At 34.6% G+C, this 25,062-nt stretch overlaps 1 protein-coding gene across 2 annotated transcripts in view; it reads left to right on the top strand.

Annotated features, from left to right (window-relative positions):
• TSG101 (tumor susceptibility gene 101) overlaps positions 1-13,581 on the top strand; it is a 49,827-nt gene extending 36,246 nt beyond the window's left edge. For both annotated transcript variants that reach the window (XM_089088855.1, XM_089088854.1), the window contains exons 7-9: positions 7,100-7,297; positions 9,458-9,594; positions 13,298-13,581. In XM_089088855.1, the coding sequence (XP_088944981.1) occupies positions 7,100-7,297; positions 9,458-9,594; positions 13,298-13,484 (522 nt within the window). In that variant the 3' untranslated portion in view covers positions 13,485-13,581. The remainder of the gene's footprint in view (positions 1-7,099; positions 7,298-9,457; positions 9,595-13,297) is intronic.
• Positions 13,582-25,062: the final 11,481 nt, after the last annotated feature.

Genomic DNA, 25,062 nt, shown 5'->3' with positions numbered 1-25,062 from the left:
ATTTGTTGTTGAAAATAAATAAGTTTTAAATTATAAAAACTTAAAGACAAAAAGAATATATATATAAAAATTTTAGTAGCAAATCCCTAAGACAAAAGACCTAAAATTTATTTTAAAAGTTAACTCACGTTTCCGGAAAAAAAATCTGTAAAGTTTCCCCTGAAAATTTCACCCCTGGAAACCCCCTCCTCATGTAAAATTAATCCCCGTACAAAATCCTTCTACTCTGTCAAAACTGCAAAATTCCACATTTTTGATGATAAAAGCTTGAAAGATTCTCTTTACTAATAGAACAGCACACTCATTTTTCAATTTAAAAATTTGAGGAGCAAATCCCAAAGACGAAAGACCTAAAATTTATTTTAAAACTTAGCTCACGTTTCCGGAAAAAAAATTTGGAAACCCTCCTCCTCATGTAAAATTCTACTCTGTCATAACTGCAAAATTCCACATTTTTGATGATAAAAGATTTAAAGATTCTCTTTAATACTATAACATCAAACTCATTTTTCAATTTAAAAATTTGAGGAGCAAATCCCTAAGACAAAAGACCTAAAATTTAATTTAAAAGTTAACTCACGTTTTCGGAAAAAAAAAAACTGGTAAAATTTCCCCCTGCAAACCTCACCCCAGGAAACCCCCCTTTTTTACAGAAGAAAAAATTAGTCTGCACAAAGAATTGCCCCCTCCCACCCCCTTACTTTCCATGCGATGAAATAGTTTGTTTTTTAACATCGTAAAACTCTCTTAATCAGGGAATACAATTGAAAAAAGTATATCTTTCGTCTAATTATACTATAATGCAATTTCTCTCTTTGTCAAAACCCGTGTTGCTAGTCCATAAACAAGTGGGATTAATCTATGCGGTAACAGGAGCGTGCAAAATTTCATTCAACCCTGCTGCCAAGGGTAAAACACTAAGTCGACATTAATTGAGCTATTGTCAATTAAAACCTAAAGTCCCATCGACCTCTATGTATGTACGCTCTCTTGGTATTATTTTGACGACGGATTTTTTCCTCCTTTTCCATTTGGTTAACAGAAAAATGCAAAAGTTTTTGTCAAAAACTTAAAGGAAAACAATTTTTAATTATCATCATAATTAGAATATTTTGGTTAACCGTTAATCTATTAAATACATAGCAATTTTTTCAACTAAAATTAAGGAGCAACATTCGTAGTTCGAAAATGCTTGTTAATCTAATTTCAGGGCCCTGTGTTTCAGGCGAGTCGTTCTTAATTAAATTGGGTGTCACACATTATCGTAAAAATATAGGTATTGAGGAGGGGGTCGCCCCTCATATAAGGAATGATTTCTGTTCGTATCAGGCTTTAATCTTGCTCTTTAATACCAGTTGAAAAAACTTTTTATTAGATTTCAGATAGTTTTTCAGATAATGCCGTGAAATCCCCCCCCCCTCTTCCATGAAAAATACTCCCACGAAAAATACCTCCATGGTAAGTCCCCTCCCCCCTTTGAAAGTCCCCACCCCCGGAAATTCCCCTTAAAAATTCTGTTTTCACTTAAAATTTCCCCAGGAAAATTTCAGGCGCACAATTAGGCCTGGGATATTCTCCTAAGCCTACTTTCACTTGAGAAAGGTTTGTTTTTTATATTAGTACGTGATTGTTTTTCAAATCATTGGCGAAATCGCCCCGCCCCGGTAACTTTGTCCTGGGACTCTGACCCGCCCACCAGAAATCAGCTCCCCAGGAAAAGTCCCCCGCGGGGCCTGTCTTCTGCAGAAAATACCCCATCTCCCACAGAAAATCCCCCCCCGACGGTGCCAACCCGGCGGAAGATTTCCCCGTACAATTCCGCTGGGAGATCTCCACGTGTAAAATTGAGTCGCCAAAGAGAAAGTTCGACAAATCCTGGAAAGTACAATGAAATAATGCTAACAATGGGCAAATTTCATACCTTACATTCTTAACCGTTGCAATACCTTTACGCTAATACCTCTTCGCAAAAAATTCGCAAATCTCGTAAACTAAAGAAGTAATTACATCACTGTTGTTAGCTCCATCATTAATCTCCAATAATGTAAATGCACCCCTCATTTTTTTCCTCTACTAATATCCTTGCAAATAACAACTATTCTCTTTGAATTCAATTCTCTTACTAATATTTAATTTAAATAAAACTAAAAACATACAGATGTGGTTCAGACACGGACCTAAATTCAAAAAAAACAAATTGTTTATAATGAAATAGAAATTCAGTTAATTGTGCCAGAAAAAACTTGAAGCAGAACAGATTATAACCAACCTGTTTGGTACGGGCACGTACGCAAAGTATATACCTTCAAGCAAAGTCCACATGATATTTCAATTTGCTATACCTTCTATATAAACGTTACCTCTTTGCAAATGACCCTGGTAACCGTCCAATGCATTGTAAACTTACACACATATCTATGCCTAAGGTGTAAGTCTGAATGTAAGTTTTCAATGCATTGTACTCTTACTACTGAGGAGAATATATCAAAAGTAGTCTACAGAACATTAAAGACTGATTTATAAGTCTCTCAATAGCCTTTCACTGGCAATGATATTGATAACTTTTAGCATACAATTATAATTCTTTAAAAACTCGAGCAAGCTAAGGTTTCAGTAAAGGGCTATTTTTTGTAATTCTGCTGCTCTTGGAAAAAATTTAAGCTAGTTTTGTAGATTTATTTTACGTAATCTGCGAAGCAGTAAAAATTGTTTGTTTCAAGTTTTAACTTCGAACTGTACTTCTGTGAGATTAGCATTACCGTTTTTTTAAATTAATTTTTGCTCGTTTCTTTACGCGTATACACAATAAACCTTTATAAAAAGGATAATTGTTTAATTTAGGCAGTGAAACTAAAAAGTTAATATGGTTTTTTGTTATAATATGACATTAAACATACGTTTTAATTCCTACCCCCCCCCCCCATAAAATTTCCCAAAATATTTTTGCAAATTTGTCGCACAGATATAGAGTCATCGGGGTATGTTGTCACTGGTGTTTTTGAGAATGTACGATTCGTACATTCTCAGGATTTGGTTATTCGTACAGTATGAATAACCAAATCCCTGAGAATCACTGCAACCATGACTTTTTATTCTCTTGCTAGACAGTTTTCTTATTCTCTCGCTGATTATTTTTTTTTTACTAGACGTTTGTAATGTCTTTTTTTCTTGGGCGATTTATGAGGGTTACTCTGTGCTTTTACGCAAAGGTTATTCGTGTACAAAGTTCTTGAGACAAACTGGACTTGATTTAATTGATAGCCTTTAAGTGCTAGTTTTTCTATTGAAAAAGATGTATTTGGATACAATGATCATAACTTGAAGATGGGTTAATGTCCCGAGAGGATGAAATCACCTCTTGAGCTTGTTTCTTGAACACGTTTTCAAGTTAATATATATATTTCATGTTTTATAACTAAAATCACTGAAGTGGCAAGTAGCCCTGAACCAAACAACCATCGCAGATATCCTTATTTTTAAGACAGTTCGGAGATGAACGTTAGGAATACGGTAAAGACATCAGAGTAGTTGTCATTGGCTTACATAGAAGCCAAATTCTTGTACGTTACCTTGGGAAAGAATCTTTGTGTTACAGACAAAAATTTTCAAGAAACATCCACAGATGAAAAATTGATGAACATTGTTGTCTTAAAGGAAAACTAGCTTGACTAAATTGGTTGAAGAGAATGGAAAAAATACACTAAGTAATACACTACCTTCCTTGGCTTAAAAGATGTATTTCGAGAAACTTAGTGAATGAACATTTCAGTAAAGCCATCTTTTATAGCTACTTAACATATATTTTCTATATTAAATGTGCGTCGCTTAAATTTTTATAGAAAGGCCTCCAAATACAACAAATTAACATGCACATTTTATGGTGAAGAGGGCAGTGTTTTAGGACTTGCTACTGTCAGTACAATATTGTTAAGCATGGCTGAATTTAGAGTGTAGTAACGGTATCTACAAAATAGCACAAAGTGTATGAAGTTTTCCTGTTTGAGCTGCCTTAGATAATAAAAAATTTTTAGCGAAAATTTAATAATAATAAAACTTTTTCCCGGGCCACATCGAATGGGGTTGTCGTAAAAACTTTTGACTGACACCATTCTATTGTTGAAAGTCCTATTGCCCTTTCTAAGTGTTTAAAGTGATTGGCAAGCACCCAGCTCCCTCCTGTGCCTTTTTTATTACTTGGGCCACCTGGAATGTCCTCCCTCCCCCGACATTTGATCAAAATTTTGGAAGGACTAGATTGCTCAGAATAATGGCTGTAAGTTATGTAAATTGCCAATTGTTTTTGCATATGCTTTAAACTGGTGTCCAGTGACTTGAAACTTCTAGGGATTGGTCTCGGGTGGAAAGGATCCCACGTTTGTTAAAGGAGAGAAGAGGGCTTAAAAACTAGTTAAAACCGTTTGTCTTTTATTAGTTTGAAATTTCTGCCGTAATTAGGCCATAATGTATCCTAGGGTCCTTGGGCACAGGAACTCTAAGGTGATTTTTTTTTTTTTTATGTACTTTTGTTGATATAATGACAGTTAAAAAATACGCTGTTTGAAATGGAAATTAGATAGATAGGTAGATAGATAATTTTATTGCCCAATTGAAAAACGGTACAAGACCACAAATGGAGTAAATAAATAAACGAGGAATGAACAAAAACTTCAGTACTATACACATACACACTGACAGTTAAAGACGAATCACAATGGCAAGGCTTCTGGACTCAACTGACTTTAGAGAACTCCGTCCGACGCTTAATGAGAGACACAATGGAGTCTGTAACGCTGAACCGACGCGACATTCACTTTTTTTTTGTCCACGGTCGTAAATTAAGCAGAAATTGTGCATATATATAAAAACCTGGCCGCTGCTGTCTTTTATCACTTTTGGAAAAAAATTCTAAAATGTAGACATAGCTAAAAAATAAGGTATAACCAAAGCATTGTACAGCTGGGGTCGAAATTGTCGTGTGTATTTTTTTTTTTTTGATGATACAGCACAATACGCTTTCAGTAAATTGTTTTCAGTAAAGTGTAAATGATGCTCTGGCCTTTAGAAGATTTAGTACGAAGTACCTTTACTCCTGTTTGTGTTAATTTATGTCTGTTTGTTTTAAATTTGACTTAATTATTCATTCGAATTTCTGTTCGTTCGAAGATTCATTTATTCATCTATAACAGTATCTGCTACTATACTGCTTGAATTTTATGGAATAGATGAATAAGAAACGAATTTTTCATGAAACTTAGCTTTTAATCACTAGAAATTTCAAAAAGACTGATAAATCTGTATACTATAGTGAAGTACGTCACTATTTAGCAAATTTGACCTCTTCTCCCACGGCTTGGCGTGCGCTTCATTGTGTAGTGCACACGGTCTTGATTTCATCATCGTGGAACCACGCTTCTATAGCACTGTATCGTTTGTTCTTTTGTTGTGCCATTCTTTTTAGCTAAATGGTCATTGAGAATATGCCGTAAGTTTTCAACAAGATTTAGATCTGATGATTTGACAGGCTAAAAGTCTGGACTAATCTCGAAGTATGACAAGAGGCTAAGTCATTTTGTAATGTCCTGCCAAATGTTTTTATGAAAGGAGCAATTCTACTGTTTAATATTTTGACTGAATTCATCATGCCTGCAAAAGAAACTTAGCTTCCAGTTCTATTTTTTGCAAAAAAAACCTCAAAGAATGTCTTTAGAAGGGTGTTTTACAGTCTGTTGATTTGTATTCCTATGTGTTTCATCTCTGAGAACCGCCTTCCTCTAGGCATCAACAGGCCACGATCGATATTTTGACCATTTTAAATTGTGTTTCAAATCGTTCTTAGTTTGAAGTTATTTTCAATACCACAATCAAACAAATCACTTCTTAGATCTATGCTTGCCTTTCTTAAATTTATTATGCTATTCCTTATTAGAATTTTCTCAGTTCTCGGACTGTTTGCGCATACTTTTTTACTTGCCTATTTGGAGATGGAGCCGATGATCCGGAGATTTCGAAGTCTCGTAAAATCTTCGAAATACTTGATTTGCCCGAACTCTTGGTTTGATTGTTTGATATTGGTCCAACTGATTGATTGTTGGATCTAGGTTACTTTGAATAAAGTATACAAGTAGAATTTATGGCCATTTTATTTGTACGACAATAAATTTACTCATTGTTTAGTTCTGATCCATAACATATAGCGGAAACAGTCCTAAAATATCAAGCACAAGGAAGGTCGATGAGGTTGTAAAATAGGTTACGTAGATGCCATTACAGTAGAAATGGATTATATTTTAAGTTTGCAAGCCGTGGCTCATCGCCTCATGTGGCTCTATTGTTAGAATATTTCATTTTGTAAAGTTGCTGAAATTCTGGTCCTGTTTTATTACAGTTAGTGTGAAATTATTTCGATAGTCTAACGAAGTTGAAATATTTTTTTCAATTTGTATTTCTTTTGGAAAAGTTTGTTTTTTTTAAATTGTAATTTTTTAATTCCGCAGGTACTGGCACTGAGTTTGAAACGAGATAATTTATGAGAAGGTAATTGTCAAGATTAAAAAAAGAAATTGATAGAAAAAGAACATCCCGAATAAACACATAAAGAGTTCAGGAACTTTGATAGATGAAGAAATATTCCAATAAAAAATGAAAGTAAAGCAATGCTTCCTATATTATTGTAACAAGAAATATGAACATGAATGAACAGAATAGATAAGGGTAGGCAATTCCGTGATACAAGAGAGTCAAAACGTTTTGAAGCAATTAAATGATAATGCGTACGCTTAACAGAGTTTATCAGGAAATTGTCATCTGATTACATGGGCTTGGGTGCTTTGAGCTTATGCTCAGCGCGCTTGCCAAAAATTATATGGGCTCTACATAATTAATGAAGTTATCTGTATTAACCAAGCCTAAGTTACGCTATTTTCCTTTAACAACTGTGTCAATGATATACATTAAAAAAAACACGTTATAAAAAGCAGAGTAAAATAAAATACTTTGATGGAGAAAAACTAATAATCTTGATTGCCTGTTATACCTGGTTTTGTTCTTTTTCCTTTGTCCTAAGGCTTTACTGAATCTCTTATTATTAATACTCTAACAGTCGTCAACTGGTACAATTCAACCAGAACATGTAAGGGCGTCGCTTCTGTCGGCGATTGAAGATAAAATACGTCGTAAGCTTGGGGAGATGTCTGCAGCAGCTTTGGCTGAAATGGAGAGCCTTCGAAGAACAGGTCAAGAGCTGTCTCAGGGAAAACATACGCTCGAAAATATATTTGCAAGGATAGAAATGGAACAGGTATTTGGGTAAACTTATTGTAATTTCATTGCATTATGTTGTAGAATATTATGATAATATTCTTGTACCCTTTGGGAAAAAACATTTTATACAAAAACAGTAGTGTGAAGGAGCTCTAAAAAACATTTAAAACCGTGCAAAATGGACGACAAGTTCGAAATATTTTGAAGTTTAGAAAGGAAGTTTACTGTTACCAGAGTCATTCCAATGTCAGGTTTATCTATTGATTTTAAGATCTTGGGGCTTGAATTCTTGAAAATTAGTTTTGCTCGATTTTTATTGTTTATTGGGTGGTCTCAAGGGCTCTTATCAGACTCCAATGCTCAACACAATGATAGAAAAATATGAAAAATGCGGGGTTTTTCTCGTTATGGCAATTTCTGCATAGACGAGGCCAAAAACCTTCGAAAAAATAAATCACCGTCTAAGCATTCAGGTGCTAAATTGGTAATGCAAGTAATAAATACGCTGAACATTTGAAATACTCTATAAGAGAAGAATAAAGAAAATACACAAGTTTATGCCATATAACTGCAATTTCTAGAATGTCTGATAAAATGATTCCCTTCCCTCCTCTCGGCCGCTCTTTCTTTTTTTTCCCTCTCTCTTTCTCTCTTTCATTCTCCATCTCTCCCTCTCTTTTTCTTATCCCTCTCTTCTCTATCTGTTTATTTGTCAAAAATTGTGTATTTTTGTTATACTATCTATTGTTGCTTACAAAAGGTATTAGGTCTGCCTATTTCTTTTATTAGAGCCCTCTCCCAACATTCTACGACCTATGGTTTGGTACGATCACCAGTAGTAAAAAAAAGAAAAATGAGACACATCACTGCTTCCCGTGCCAAGAAATTATTTTCTCTATTGTTCAACATGGGGGACTGTATTTCTGCTATATGAAGTTTTTAGCTACAGTGATTCTAATGGTGCTGGTTTTATTTCGACTCGACGCCCTTTTCGAGGAGTTAAAGACTATTTTTTGAAATTCTCTTAAGTTTGTTTTTGCAGTAAACATTTACCGTTAAGATTAACGGAAATAACAGCCACCATTACTGAATTAGCTTAAAATAGCAATTCTTTCTCATTTGACTTTTTTTTTTCAAAACACGCTTTTAAATTACCTGGTACTGTGGGCTGGACTTCGCTCTTTAATAGATTGCATCTACTGCTTCAATCATGATTCTTCTCCCCTCCCTGACCTGGCTTGGGTTGAAAGTCCAAAAACACTCAAAAAGAGCAAACCTTGTAATCTTTGAGAGGAGAAAAATATGTTTGTAATTAGAGAGGAGAAAGATATGTTTCACTAGTGACATGCGTTTGTCGGTGATTAGTCAAACAAATACAGTTCTGGAAGTAATTAAAATATCTTTTTTATCAATCAGACTTTAAAGAGGAGAAATGTCTCTTCCCTCCTTGGAAAAATTTCTATATGTGTCCTTGAAATGGTTAATTCGGTTTCTCTTTCGGAATTTTTTTTTCCTCTCCCTATAGAAGTTCTATTTTAGATGTGTTTTGTTCTTTTCTCATTGTTGATTTGTTTATTTCTCTTAAAATTTTTCTCATTTGCTTTTATATATTTTGCTTCCGCACTGAAAAAAATCTGGATGTTAAATTGAAATATCAAAATTATAGTCATATAACTGTCCATGTCTGTATAAGGTAAATTGTAAATATTTTTTTTGTTTTTGCAGGTTTTCTTCTGCTTTCCTTTTTATGGGAAAAATTATCAATGGAAGAATTTAAGGTCAGCTTGAAATAAATAGAATTTTAAATTTCAAACTCCTATGAGTTTTTTTTAACTGTTATGAGTGTTTGTAAGCTCCTGGAAAATGATTGTTATCATAATGTTTCATTCAGTGTCAATATGGTTCGAACTATGAAATTGCCGCTTTTAAAACTCAGCCTGGATGGATTTGTACAAATTGGTTGCAAAAAGTCTATTCACAGTGGGATTTTGCTAATACTAAGGATGAGCTTACGCTAATTTGAGCCAATCAGATTTTGTATTAAATTTCTCTCATGACTGTTAAGTCTATGAATAGTTCTGATTGGCATTAGTGATAGCTAAATCTGAATATTAGTAAATATCATGAATATGGGGTAAGGCTAATTATATAGACTTTTTCGATTAATATTTTATCGGTGAGACGTTTTGATTTTTAGGCAGATATAAATAGAAATATTGGATTATTGACAGAGAAAGAATCGGAGCTTGAAAAGCTGGTTTCCAGCCATGGTCATGATGGAGGATGCATTGATGTGGACAACGCCGTTGTCACTACTTCTCCTCTTTATCAACAGTATGATCTCATATTACTCATTCATTTATATAATATTGTTAGACGAAGACTTATTTTAGACATTAATTAATTGAAAAACTTTTTCCACAAAATAAGTTTTTCAAAGAAAAGTAAAAAACTCCATTAAACAAAAATGAGCAAAAATAAAATTAAATAATCTACCAACCGTGAAACTACCACAAATCAGCATCGATAAATAAATGAAACCCAAAAAGAACAGAAATTACAATAAATAACCGAGTCAAACCCAAAACAAGCAGAAATTAACATAAGTTGGGCTTAAAACTCCTATGCCTTCCCAAGGCCAGAACATAATTTGCACTTTACTGAAAAAAATATAAATGTTTTTAATTTTAAGACTTTCATAAATCAAACAATATTAACATTTTGATAACTCAATAAGAATATTGTATATTAAACTGACAAACCACATTTGTTTGTGTTTTTTTTTTCAGTAATGGGCAAATTATGTTCTTGCACTGGGAAGGTAAAGGGGTTTTCAACCCTTCTCAGGTTAATTTCTGCTCGTTTTCAGTTTGACTCAGTAAACTATTGTAATTTCTGTTCGTGTTGGGTTTCATTTATTTATCGATGCTGATTTGTGGTAGTTTCACGCTTGGTAGATTATTTTATTTTATTTTTGATCAATTTTGGTTTAATGGAGTTCTTCACTTTTCTTTGAAAAACTTCTTTTGTGGAAAACGTTTTTTCAATTAATTTCTGTTCGTTTTATATTGACATAGTCTTTTCAGAGAAAAAGAAAATAATACTTTATATCTTTTCGTTTTTTTAAAGATTTATAGTTTGGCCTGTTATTTGTATGCTGGAGAAAACTTTTCAGCTATTTTTAACAACATACACCCTCTTAAAAATCTGGACAGAAATAGAAGTGTTTAATTTAGTTTCATACCTCGTCTAGTTGACCTGAAATTGAGAACTAGATACCATTCGCAAAAAAATAAACTTCAGAGAGGGCTCATTTGATTGAAAATAGAAAGTTGTAGTTCACTTTTAAAGAATCAAAAGATACCGAAAGAAAATTGACCCTCCCCCCCCAGCGCCCTTTTTTCCCCAAACCCATCCGATAAAAATTTTGAGATAGCCATTTTGTTCAAAATAGTTTAAACATCAGATGATAAGAACTCCGAGGTTTAAACAAACCCATTTTTTCACTTTGATATTGTTACTTTGATACCAGTTTTGATACTTTGATGAACATGTAATTTTTCGAAAAAAGTTTGATTTTGAAATAAGGAATTTTTAAAAAGTTGAAACTTCTTGCAATCAAAACCGAACAAAAATTAATTTAAAAAAAAATTCTGAGAAAGAAGTTTTTCAAAGAAAAGTAAAGGATTTTAAACTTCAGCTCAGCAGGTAAAAATACCTGTTAAAATTCAAACTCAAAACGACCAGAAATTACTATTAAAAAATAAATGAAACCCAAAACGAACAGAAATTAAATAAACAATCATAGTAAAAAAACATACAAATATAAATGAGTAATATTTGAGTAACTCATAAATATAAATGAGTAAATAGATCTTAAAACGAGTAATGCTTAGATTGAATATGAAAATCAAGCTCTAAACAAAACAAAAATTTTTCTACGGAAGCTTAAGCGAAACGTAAGATAAACATAAGTCAAATAAACTATCAATACAAACAAACATACAAAAGGCATTAATGTAAATGAGTAAATAAATCTTAAAATAAGTGAAACTTAAATTGGATATGCAAATCAAATTTGAACGAACAAAAATCTCTACAAACAAGAGTTTGCGTATCGCCTCCTTCTCTCACTGTAAAAGTCTAAAACCTACTGCTTCATTGGCGCTTTCCTGAAAATTAAATTTAAAAAAAAACAAGTTTTTTTAACTGAAAGTAAGGAGCGAGATTAAAACTTAAAATGAACAGAAATTATTTTGTATATGAAAGGGGCTGTCCTTTCCTCAACGCCTCACTCTTTACGCTAAAATTTTATTATTTAAAAAAAATAGAGTTGTGAGAAAGAGTCAAACTTTAGCGGAAAGAGCGAGGCGTTGAGGAGGGGACAGTCCCTTTCATATACGGAATAATTTCTGTTCATTTTAAGTTTTAATGTCGCTCCCTACTTTCAGTTATGGGGGATTTCAGTTATGGAGTATTTGGGGGATTAACTCATCCTAAAAGACATAGTTATTATATTTTCGACCATGCTGAACAAAATGGCTATCTCAAAATTTTGATCAGGTGACTTTGGGAAAAAATGAGCGTGGGAGGGGGCCTAGTTGCCCTCCATTTTTTTTTGGTCACTTAAAAATGGCACTAGAACTTAATTTTTGTTCGAATGAGCCCTCCCACGATATTCTAGGACCACTGGGTCAATATGATCACCCCTGGGGAAAAAACAACAAATAAACACGCATCCGTGATCTTTCTTCTGGCAAAAAATCAAAATTCCGCATTTTTGCAGATAGGAGCTTGAAACCTGTACAATTGGGTCCTTTGATACGCTGAATCTGATGGTGTGATTTTTATTAAGGTTCTATATTTTTTAGGGGGTGTTTCCCCCTTTTTTCAAAAATCAGGCAAATTTTCTCAGGCGCGTAACTTCTGATGAGTAGAACTACACTGATGAAACTTATATATTTGAAATCAGCATCAAAATCTGATTCTTTTGATATATCTATTGGTTTCAAAATTCCGTTTTTTAGAGTTCGGTTACTATTGAGCCGGGTCGCTCCTTACTTATAGTTCGTTAACACGAACTGTTTCACTATATGGGTCTTGAACAGTCTTGGAAAGTATAGACAACATCAAATTGAATATTTGATGTATAATGATATTAATTGTTGAAAGATCCATCAGTTCAAGAATTTATTTCACTGTAATAAACGAATAATATAATTCGTTTTCAGTTAAGCACCAATGACGCAGTAGGATTTTGGTTTTTATTTACAGTTAAGGAAGGGGGCAGTATCCAAACTCTTGTTCGTAGTGAAACTATATTCGTCTTGAACAAGTTTAGAAAGAATTAATAAATTAAACTGAATATTTGATGAAGGATTATATTAATTGCTGAAAGCTCAAAAATTCAAAATTTAACTATAATTTTAATGTTTATTTTCAATATTAAAAGCAAAAGAAAATTTTTGTAATAAAATCGGTTTTCAGTAGAACGCCAATGACGCAATAAGTTTTAAACTTTTGCTGTGAGAGAAGCAGGCGATACACAAACTCTTGTTTGTAGTGATTTTTGTTCCGTTTCAAGCTTGATTTGCATGTTCAATTTAAGTTTCACTCGTTTTAAGATCTATTTATTAATTTACATTAATATCTATTGTATGTTTGTTTGCATTGATTGTTTGTTTAATTTCTGTTCGTTTTAATTTTCATTTATACTTCAATAGCAAAATATTTTTTTTTCGTTTTAAGCTTGATTTTCATATTCAATCTAAGCATTTTTCGCTTTTAATTTCTGTTCGTTTTGGGTTTCATTTATTCTTTAATAGTAATTTCTGGTCGTTTTGAGTTTGAATTTTAACAGGTATTTGTATCTGCTGAGCTTAAGTTTAAAATGTCCTTTACTTTTCTTTGGAAAACTTATTTTTCGGAAAGTTTTTTTTTTAATTAATCCCTTGTAAACTCTGTGTAATAAATACTAATCTTCCTCGACTAAACGGATAAATCTGTATTCTTTAACTGATTATTTTGTTTAATTTAGGCTATTAAATGCTTGCGCAGAAGATTCGGCGACAGAAGATGCCATTTATTATCTTGGTGAAGCCTTGAGAAGAGACGTTATTGATATTGAAGTATTTTTGAAACATGTTCGCTCTCTTTCTAGGAAACAATTCCTCTTAAGAGCCTTAATGGAGAAATGCCGACAAAAAGCCGGACTAGCGGTCTAGTGCCCTTTCTGTAATAGTTTCTTTTTTGTATTCTGATTTGTATAAGGGTTTAAAGAAATGTTCTCGTTTGCGTTTGCCAATAAACCATTTATTTGAATTTTAGTTTATGTTTTCAAGTTATTTCCGTACTATGCTTATAATAAATATATGAATATATGTATTAGTTCTGGGAATAGAGAACTGGGTTTTTTGTAGTAGAAAGCCCGCTTCGCGACTTTTTGTAGTTCTGCTCTTCCTACTAGATAGTCTTGGAAATCTGTACATTTTGGTGAATGGAAATTTTAGGCAAGGGTCTACAACCGAAATTTGTTCTAACTTAGACTAATATAACTTAATCTACATATAAAGAAATCTGCTTTTTATGCTATTTTAAATATATAAAATTAATCAAATTTTAAAACGGCCCACAATAATTCTGTAGTTCCTTAAACAGGTTTAAAATTACAGTAAAACCTGTTTGGAATGTGTTTAAAATTAGAGCATAATATACATTCTTTTTCAACAAATGCCCCCTTTATACGTTTTACACAATCTATTTCCTTTTACAATATGATTTAGGTTTGAATAATTTATTTGCCAGTTGAATAAGATTTGACTTGACTTAGAGCTCTTGCTCGGCATCGTTGCCAGCGTAGAGGAAGCCAGATGTCAGTGCTGTTAGTCGTCTCCAGAGTTTTCTGTCCTGGGCGAGGGCTGGAACTTCATTGGGGTCGATGTTCCTGGTAGCTAGTGGACCGCGGATGACGTCGATCCACCTAGTGCGTGGTCTACCTCTGGGGCGTTTTCAGCCAATTGCAGTTGGATCAAAGTCAAAGATGTGACGGGTAGGTGTTTGACAGGGAAAATAGATTACCGCACCAACGCAGCGAGAGAGACTCGAGCTGCTCAGAGAGGGGTGGTTACTTAAAAGACCTGAGGATCTCTGAGTTCTGTACCCTGTTAAACCATCTAACGCGTTCGATATTGTGGATGTGTCTTGTCTGGACTACATCTACCTTCATCGTCTGAGCCATGGGCCACGTCTCAGACGAGTACAGCATAATGCTAGCTACCGAGGCAGAGTAAATTCGTGCTTCTGTGAGGCGGCTGATCTAGGGTTGTGAAATATTTTTCTCAAAAGACGGCATTCGTCTTTCCCGCCCTTGCTGATGTCTCTCCGTTTAGGTTTCTATTTGAGTAGATTGAAGCAAGATTGATGAACTGTTTGACTATCTTAGCATTCTGGCCACACGCTTCTATAGATGTCCGGGGAGGGGGCTAGATGATGTCTTGCCCACAGGCATTATTTTAGTCATAGACCAGTTTACTTTTAAACCAAGTTTTTCTGCAGCAGACGCTTGTTTCCAGTGCAATTTTGAGCTCGAGCACTTGAAAACATGAGTAAGGCTGACCATTTACAATGACAACACTTACGGTGTTACTGTACTGCTCTTTGAACAGATTGACAGTTTTCTTAGGCACACCAACAGATTGAAGTATTACCCACAGTAACTGTCTATCGACTGTATCGAAGGCAGACCGAGAATGAACGAAGGGAATGTACGCCTTATATTCAAGAGTTTTCTCTACCAGCTGTGGATTTCTTCAGTAGTCGGCCTGAAAGGAACCCAGCCTGCTGGGGGGCGACGGAAGGGGAAAGGTAGCTTGTGTTCGCTTAAGGAGTAGCATGGCGAAGAGTTTGCCGGGCCCCAATAGCAGAATTATGCCACGATAGTTGAAACGTTCTGCTTTGCTTCCTTCCCTCTTATAGACTGGCACAAGTAGGCCTGTCTTCCAGTCTAATGGGATCATTTCAGAACGCCATACAATACTTACAGGATTTCCAGCCAGAGGATCATGGATGGACCGCCATTCTTTAGGATTTTCGACGTCTGGCCACATTTTCCCGGCGCTTTGTTATTCTTCAGCTTTTGGGTTGCAGGTTAAATTCCTTCTACTGTAGATACAGTCCCATCGGGGGCAGGTGTAACATTGGCCATAGCAGCAGTAATCTGGTCGTCGATTTGATCAGGTGGCTCTGAGTTTAGTAGTTTCCCGAAATGGTCTTCCCACTGGCGGAGGCACTATGATTGGTCGTTAATTTTCTCACCATTAGTGTTTTGGAGATACGTCTTAGCCCACGAAGGATCTTGTATGTGGCTCTTATGTCCATTTTGTTAGCGGCCTCTTGAAGCTCGCATGCCGTGCTGTCAATAAAGGCCTTGCGGTCTTTGTGCAGCATGCTCATGTTGTGACGCTATTTCCTTAATTGCAATTAATAAGACTCTAATAACACTGCAGTTTGAAAGACTCTCGTATTTTTTTTTTTACATCTGTTGCCCAAGCCAAACAAAAATGCTTGAATATTATGCTTAAACCAATGTTCAAAATTTATCATTCACGATACTACTATGATTTCCTGTTTCTCTGTATTTATCAAAAGCTGTTCTGTCCTAGTCGTAGTCTCATCATTCAAAGCCTATATTTTTTATTGAGGTTATCTCATCTTATTCGAGGGGTTACGTTGAACAGGTTCAAGGGCAACTATAGCACAAAAATGATCAAATATAGCGTATCAGTTAATAATATTGGACATGCACGCAAGATCCTTTTTTTGTGGAGGGAACAACTTCGAAAGCAAAGCTCAAAATATGGAAATTACATGGAATCCGAGAAATCATGCGAAAAGTGGTAGGGTTTTTGAGATTACAGTAAGGTGGCGCCATTCTGAAGACTCCCCTCCCCATATCCACTTACGTTCCTGAATAACAATTTTTATCCTTGGCCGTAGACGTCAAAATAAAGAGTTATCAAACAGTAGCCGTGTTCTACTATACGTGAGTTGGTGCACTATTTTCTGCTTTTGGACCACGAGGCTTTAAAAGGTTTTGAAAAGTAGCTGCAGAATCCTTTTGCTCTTATTTCATCGTATCAAGTTTACAATCGTCACCAAATATTAAAAGTGGGTGATTATTTTTAACCGTTCTAGTTGGATTTCCAACGCAATCTAAAAGATGTGCAACATAACCTGGGGACGTCCTGCTCACAATGCAAAGGACATATCCTGGGGGGGGGGGGGGCAAAGTTGGAGCCAATTTTCCCAAAAGACAGTAAAAACTAAAAAATGAGCCATTTGGTACCACGAAAGTACTATAAAGATACTTTATAGTACTATAAAGTACTATAATACATGTGCATATAAAATACACTAAAGAAAACTGATCCGTTTCTGTTGATGCTTGACTTATGCAGGCTTATCTTAGTTTTGACAAGATTTTTGAAGAAACTAATTTCAGTTGGGGGGGGGGGGGAACTCAAGTCTAGGGGAAGGGGCAAACCGAGGTCGGGGAGGGACAGTTGCCCCCCCCCCTGCCCCATAGAAAATTACGCCCCTGACTTCAGGTACATAATTAGAATTTATAACTGCTGCATTAACTAAATATTTGTGTGCAACTTCGTATAGATAAAGCAAAAATATAAAATTGTGTATGTTCTCAAGTTAACATGAAAATAGTTTATTTGAGTGCCACTTTTGGCTAAAGAAATTAATGAAACTGCGTAGAGGATAAATTGCCAGTCCTAATATCTAGGATCCATTGTTGTTAAGGTTTTAACTATCGTTGTTAGGCTTTTCTCTGGCTTTTTGCATAATGCATGGGTACGTGTATGTTGTTATGTGTGGTATATGGTATGTTATGCAAAATGCAAATCTGAAAAATTCAAATCTGACATAATTGCTCTAACCTCAAGTTTTCTTTGTAATTTTGATTATACGGAGCTGTTTTCCCGTTTTTCAATAAGCCAAACATATGACTCAACCAAACCCTGGTCGAATCTGATATGTAGTTGAAATATTAAGGCAAGTCGATGAAGAGGTATGGGCTACTATGATATGCAGACGGTATCGCTGCACCACAAGCGAAAATGTGGGGGGGGGGGGGGGCTTTTTTAAATTTCCCATTGAAAAATATATATTGATAAAAACTTCAGTTTAATTTTTCAGTTAAGAATACAATTTTGCAGCAACAAAGCCGAGATAGGTTTTGATCAATTAAATTATGTTTATATGAATAAATTTTTGAAGGAAGTGCACACAATTTTTTAAAATGTATACTCAAAATTTAACTCGTTCGTTCTAAAAATATGGTTTTGAGAAAAATTTGGATTAAATCTTAGAAATGAGTGTATAGAATTGTGTTAGAAACAGAATACACAGTCTAAATAATAAACGTAGTGCCTTGGCATATAGAAAAATGCCCAAAATTGAGCATAAACGTTAATTCCGAGAACTCCCATGCAAAAACTCTGTTTGGCAGAAAAAAAGTGGTTTTTTGAAGGTTAAGAAAAAAGGACTTGGTATGGGGTATTGAGTTCAAATTAAAAGATGTCAAGCACATATTTCGGAAACGGTGCACAAGTTACGCCTTGTTAAAATCACAGTCATACAAGGATTTTGGATCCTTATGATTGGACGGCCCAACGATGTTTGATTTCCAACAAGGTTAGTATTTATGATCTTTCTATTTACAAAATATGTGGCTGCAATTGCAGTATAGACGTCCGAAATCAGAAAAATTAAGTACCCACAACTAACACCATTCTTAATAATCCCAAAAATGTTTGACTTGTTGCAGCTTATGGAAATTAAAGTCTTGGAAGTAATTTCAAACAATGATATTGATCAATACGATTTGGGGTGCGTCCCCTATACAACATATAAATTGTATCTTTTTAAACTCGATATGATTCATCCATAATTTAGGGAATAGTCCAAATGCTGAAATGTTAAATCTTAAAGATCGTGCTTAAAGTTGTCCTAAGCAAAAACACTAATTATGTTCTTGAAAAATGGTGCTTAAATTATGTCAAAGGTTTATTGATGTTTGTTTGGGGTGAGGTTTTTGAGGCTAGTATTGACAATATATATATATATATATATATATATATATATATATATATATATATATATATATATATATATATATATATATATATATATATATATATATATATATATCCAAAGTCAAGAACACTGAAACACACATTTTACAAACGGTAGAAATATAACATTTATTGGAATAGAATTCACGCAAGGATTTTCACACCCCCCCCCCCCCTTCGTACATACATGTTTATTGCAGGTCTTTCGAAACATAGGCTCTCTGAAACTATTTAGTGAGTTTTCGAAAAATCCTAAAAGAAGTTCATCTATAATGGAGGAAAAGATTGGAGTATGACAAATGGGAACACACCACGGTCATATTTCCTGAGTATTCTTTGATTCACCCTAAAGTTGACATCGAAGAATGTTATACACATTTCATAAGTCCGATGCATGATTGGAAGACTCAAAACGGAACTCTTTTATCCCTGCCTCATTATATACATTTGTCCCACCTTCGCACATATAGTCATGTGTCTCTTTTGAACCCTTCTTCAGCTTCGTAATGAGATCACAGCATGAGAGACTTCAAGAAAAGCAATCTAAGCTACAAATCTTAGGCTACTATTTCTATATAGAAGTACAAATCAAAACGTATTAAGGACATGTTTCAATAGCAATGCTTCTTTTTCCACCAAAACTGGTACATAAGGATTATTGAAACTGTTAATTACAAATCTGAGGCTAATAATGTTTTATAGAAGTCCGAAATCAAAGCACGTTTGAGACCATAATTCACAAGAAGCGATTGATTTTCCCCTAAGTTGTTCTGTAGTCGAGGAATTTTTAACCCGCAAAAACTCAATGTAGGCACTTCAAAATAAAACTTTTCTGCCTAGTAATTTGTTTTCTGGTTCTTTCTTGAAGCTTTGCAAATTTATCATTTCAACATATGTTTAAAAAAAAAACCTAAAACACCAGGAGCCCAAATTAAAAGCTATATCCAAAAAATACGGGTGGTAGAAAATCTGGATTGCTTATAAAGGATCGATTGGTAATTTTTTAAGCATTTTTTTCTAGTTTCAATAAAGCACAAAGGATTATATCCTTAATAGGGGTTTTGTGGGGGCTAGACTGAGTGTTACCTTTGCTTAATTTCTGTTCGCTTTAGTATCTATTTGTTTCTGATTTCATGCTTTCCGTCTATCTATTTGTTTTAAGTTTCTTATTTATGATTTTATTCCTTCTCATTGCAGGTCTTAATTTAACGTTTCGCAGTGATTTTTTTTTTAGATAGAAATGTTCTCTGATAGATCAAACTCCTTGCGCGTCAAAAGTGCGTGAAATATGCTTTTATTATCAGAACCGAAACAACGAATATAACAAAGTCTTATACTAAGACAAAGAATAATATTTTTTCATCATTAATACCCTTAAAAAAAGGAATCAAATGCATGCAAGGTTTTATTTCCACCAAGGCTTTTTCACCTTTTTCGTTTTGTTATTGCCACTGAATTAAGTCCTATTAACCAAATATTTCATTAACTCCTATTATAAATATTACTAACCAAAATATTTCAATATGTCAAAGTGAGGAGGCATTTTAAAAAATTCAGGGGGAGGAGTAAGAGTTCTCTATGGCCTGAACTGACCTTTAGCAGCAATTTGAAAATGTCCCATGTTCCGAGAAAGTTCTCAAAAAGGAAAACTAAGTCATCGAATGTATGAAGATTTGCAGATATTTTGCTTTCGATCACGAAGCTAAATACCTGCCGTTTTATTTAAGGAGTGAATCTCTGGCTGTTTTCCTTCTTAATTATTAAATACATACTTCAGTTTAGTTAAAAATGCTTAGCAAATTCAAATTCTTCTGCCCCGATATTTAAAAGAACATAGTAGGCTGATAAACAAAGCAATAGTCAGCATAAAAATAAATCCTTCCCCTCCCCATTTAAAGCAACAACATCCTTCTTTGCTTAGCCGTAGGCCACCAAGATTCCTTTTGAGACCAGCAGATTGTCGTTCTGTTGTCACGTTGATTAGCTTAATAAAAGTTAGTAATTCCAGTTTGGCAACTACCTTATTGGTTTTGGGTTTCAGTTTACGCTGTTGGTTCCTATCAAATCCGTTTTATGGTAGCAAGCTATTATAAAGAACATCTTCTAGCATAATATTTTTATAGTCTAAATATGTCTTTTGTACTTTCATTTATTTCCCTCCCTCTCTATTCTCTTTTCTGACTATTTTTTTCTTTTTAGTCTCAAAGAAGGATTTGTGAACAAACACCTACATACAAAGTTGCGCTCATGAAAGGAAAACAAGAGCAAGTGCATCATTTGGGCCAAGTGCATTAATCCATGAGCTGAAATGAGTCAATGATGCATAAAAAAATTTAAGACACTGTATTAATGTTCTTTTGTATCCAGACAAGTCGACCCACAAAGACTCCTAATATTCTACAAAATTATCAATACTTGGGTTGATTAACCGATTGATTTGAATATTTAAGCCCATAGAATGGCACCTATCTAGATGAGAGAGCAGAAGTTATTTTCTCCTTATTGGGATGTTGTAGCTTCTGATAAAGCGTGATGAATTTGGATATACTCTATTTACACAGATAATATGCTGGGTGTTCTAGTCAACAAAAATCAACCTTAACAAGGTCATAAAGAACCTTTACGCATCAATTCCGCCCTTTTTCTTCTTCTCTTTTGAGGAAATTTGCGCTACAAGTTCGTTTTCCTTTATAATCTATAAATAAAGTTTTTCCGAGCGTATTTAGTATTTCTTTAATACACTATCTAATAAATTTTATAATATCATCACCAGGGACAAATCATATTTTTACTTAGAATTTCATAATCTTTGTATAAATTCCCTATTGCTTGCAGTTCTTGCGACGTCCTTTCCCTTCAAATGTGGGCTCTATCATGAATAAATATGGATTACTCGTAAAGGTTCGGTGAACTATGTGGTGAAACTAGTTCACTAACTCTAAAACTAACTACAAACTACTCTGCATATATATAAATAAATTTTAAATAAAAACAGTTTTTCAATCCCAATTAACTTCTAGAAACCCTGCACAATAGTATACAACCCAGAAAAATTAATGTAGGAGACGGCAAGGCGATTATTACGCATAGTTCTTGCTCCAAATACCCAAAGCCTTTGCTGCGACCAGCGTTGGTAGAAATGATCAAAAGAGAAAAATGCAGAGGAGAATAGAAGCAAGAAAACATTTGTCCCCAGCCCTAGACAATGACTCCAAAACAAAAGATTTTTTTTTTTTTTTTTATTAAAAATGTCCTCACTCAAAAACAATTAAGACTGTAAATTTCACTCAAACATAACCGCCAATGATGACGTTACAATGCTGACTGTCCTGTCTTTCCCAAAGCACTTAAAATTTTAAATCTGGCAAAACACGTGTGAAGCAACACTTCATGAAGTTCTTCTAATTTGATAAATGTAGTTTTAACACAGATAGGAAATATATTAGAAATATTTTCCTGGAAAACATCAGCATAGCTAAAGAGTGAATGTTTTTTAAAGAAACTTTCTAGCAAAAATTATTTTTTAACAGTAAAGTAACTTTTACGCTACTACATAGAAGCCACTACAGGATTTTCTTTTTTTCTGTCAAGTGATGAAGTTACATAACATTCAATATAATTTTTCACACTAGGCTATCATAAAAATCCATCAAACCGTCATAATCATTGAAATTAAAAGTGTGGAATGGAGATTCAAGCTATGATCAAGCGCAAAAGGCCATCTAGGAAAAGTACATAAAACTTATTTTCCAAACATAAAAATTGCTATTCCAAAGATTCCATTTTGTTGCTACTCCATTGACCCTTCCATAACGTAACATGAACTGAGGTAACATAAAATTCTAAGTCGACCTTGAGTCTACTCTGCCCTCGTTACACATCAATTTTTTCGTAAGATTACATACCGCACGGTCCTAATTTATTCTAGTGCAAACGTTTTTGCGGCGTATTCGCTTTTTCGAATCGGAAAGTATTAGGAAATTTTTCGAACAGGAAGTCATGGAGATGCTCCATCGAAATTTAAAGATTTAGCTACTTTTAGAGTGAAGAAATTCTAGGATGAACAAGATGGCTTCTTTTAAATCTTTTATTGAAGCCATGGCCTTCTGAAATAGCATCAAAACTAAAGAAAAAGACAGAGAATAAATTTAACAATGTTTTCAAACAATAATGTTTAGCCCAGACACACGAACTTCTCGCTCTCGCTCAACTGAACCTTTGTGCAATTCCATCTCCCTTTAACACAACCCCTACTCAAGTCAATCCCACCCAACTCAGTCCTCACTCCATTCAACCCCCTTGTAACTCAAATCCCGTTTTAATCCAACCCTCCTTAAATTAAATCAACAATGTACTTAGAAAATGTAACTCAACCCGTTTTGTCGGGAGTGGAAAAAACTGACTTGAATGAAATGCACTTTATTCATTTGCTAATTCTTATGTAAGTGTTTTATGCTACTTTAATGCAGAACTATTAATCTCCATCCCCTCTAGAAAACAGCATTTATCCTTCTGTCATATATGTTTGAAATTTGCGAAACTTTTCAAGCCCGGGGTTCGAAAACACAGTATTTGCCTAGAGAACTAACTGGAGAGAAGGAATCATATTAAGAAAAAAAATTCTTCCTTCAACTATGCAGAATAATCATTGTTAACACATTTTGAATACAACCTCACTATACTTTACCCCCCCCCCTAATATGCAAATATATAGCCCAAATTATATATATTTTCAACGCATTCTGCCGCCCGCAACTTGTTTTTCCAGTTTTTGTTTCATCACAGTTGATTTAATTTACAGGTACACGGGTTGAAATAACTGGGACGACTTGGGAGAATAGAAAGCAAATGCTTAATTTGGGCTATATATTTGCGTATAGCGGGGGGGGGGGGGTAAAGTACTGCGGGGCTGCATGAAAAATGTGTTAATAGTGATTATTCTGCATATTATGAAGTAAGAATTGTTCTCTTAACATATTCCTTCTCTCCAGTTACTTTTCTAGGCAAATACCAAAAACAATTTAATCTCATAATGGCAACAAACGGGCTGACTGAACATTGAGTCAGATATGGTCGGGTTAAATGGGGGTTTAGTTAACTGAGGATCGCGTTGAATGGGGAGTTGAGTTAAATAAGGGTCAATGAATTAAACAGGGATTCACTTAAATGTGTTGAGTTGAACAGGGTTCAGTAACACGCCCACCATATTATTGAAAGGCAATGGAAATTTTCTCTCGATACCCTTCTTTGGTGTTTTTCCTGGGGTAGGAAATAATTTGTTGGGAATTAAGTGAAAGCTGTTCTTTATATTAAATAAAAAAAAACACGTTTTTTCATCTGAAAGTAAGGAGCCGCATTAAAACTTGAACGATCAGAAAGTATTACGTATATGAGTGGGGTTGCCCCTCCTCAACATCTCGCTCACCACGTTAAGTTTTTTCGTATCATCAAAAAACATCTCATTGTTCTAATTAAACTGCCCTTGGGTTTCAGGGGTCGTTTTTAAGAATTGGGATCAAAAGTCTAACTTTAGCGTTAAGAGTTAAATATTCAGGAAATAGTTACGTAATAGTTTCTGTTCGTTTCAAGTTTTGATTTTTGCCCCTTACTTTCAGTTGAAAAAACTTGTTTTTTTAATTACTTTCCGATCTTTTTTAAACAATGCCGGGAAATCAGGCCCCCATGGAAAGTTCCTCCCACGTAAAATACTCCTCCCACCAGGAAAATCCCCCCCAGATAATTCAATTCTCGCTTTAAGTTCCCCCAAAAATGTCTTACGGACGATTCCGTAAGAATTTTTCTTATCACATTTTCATTTGAAAAAATTTAATTTCTTACTGTTTTTAAAGTCATGCCGGAAATCACATCTATGGGGAAAATTTTTCCCGCGTCCCTTCCTCCCTGGTAGAAGTTGCTCTCGAAAAAAATTCTCCCTGGAGAATTTATCCCGCCAGAAATCCCCCCATGGAGAATTTCTCCTGTAAAAAATTCTCTCCATGGAAAGATCTTCTAGGCAATTCCAACCCGTTGAAAATTTCCCTCGGGCAATTCCCCTCAACATCTCCATATGTAAAATTTTTTCGGCAAAGAGAAAGTAATATAAATAAAAAGAATTTCTTATAGGAATTCTGCCAAAATGCCCCAGTGTAAAATTTCCCAGGCCAAATTGCCCCAGTTCTGCCAAATTGCCCCAGTGTAAAATTTCTCTGGAAAGTCCACCTCTCGGAAAATGCTACACGAGGACGCTATCTCAAAATTTTGATCGGTTGACTTTGGGGAAAAAAGGAGCATGAAAGGGGGCTAGTTGCCCTCCAATCTTTTTGGTCACTTAAAAAGGGCACCACAATTTTATGACTTAGACCGTTCCCCAGGGGCTGTGGGAGAGGAGGGGTCATGTTATCTCCAAAAGTAGTGACTGAACCTTTCAACTATGCTGAACAAAATGGCTATCTCAAAATTTTGATCGATTGACTTTGGGGAAAAACGGAGCGTGGGAGAGGGCTAGTTGCCATCCAATCTTTTTGACACTCAAAAAGGGTACTAGAACTTTTGTTTTTCAGTCGAATGAGACCTCTCCCGATAATCTAGGACCATTGTGTCGATACGACCATATCTGAAAAAAAAAACACACATTCGAAATTCTTTCTTCTGGCAAATA

Source organism: Artemia sp. Qi Xiang Cuo, chromosome 5 (genome assembly GCF_049724085.1).
Source record: "Artemia sp. Qi Xiang Cuo chromosome 5, ASM4972408v1, whole genome shotgun sequence".
Lineage (NCBI taxonomy): Eukaryota > Metazoa > Arthropoda > Branchiopoda > Anostraca > Artemiidae > Artemia > Artemia sp. Qi Xiang Cuo.
This window is presented reverse-complemented; position numbering and strand designations above follow the sequence as displayed.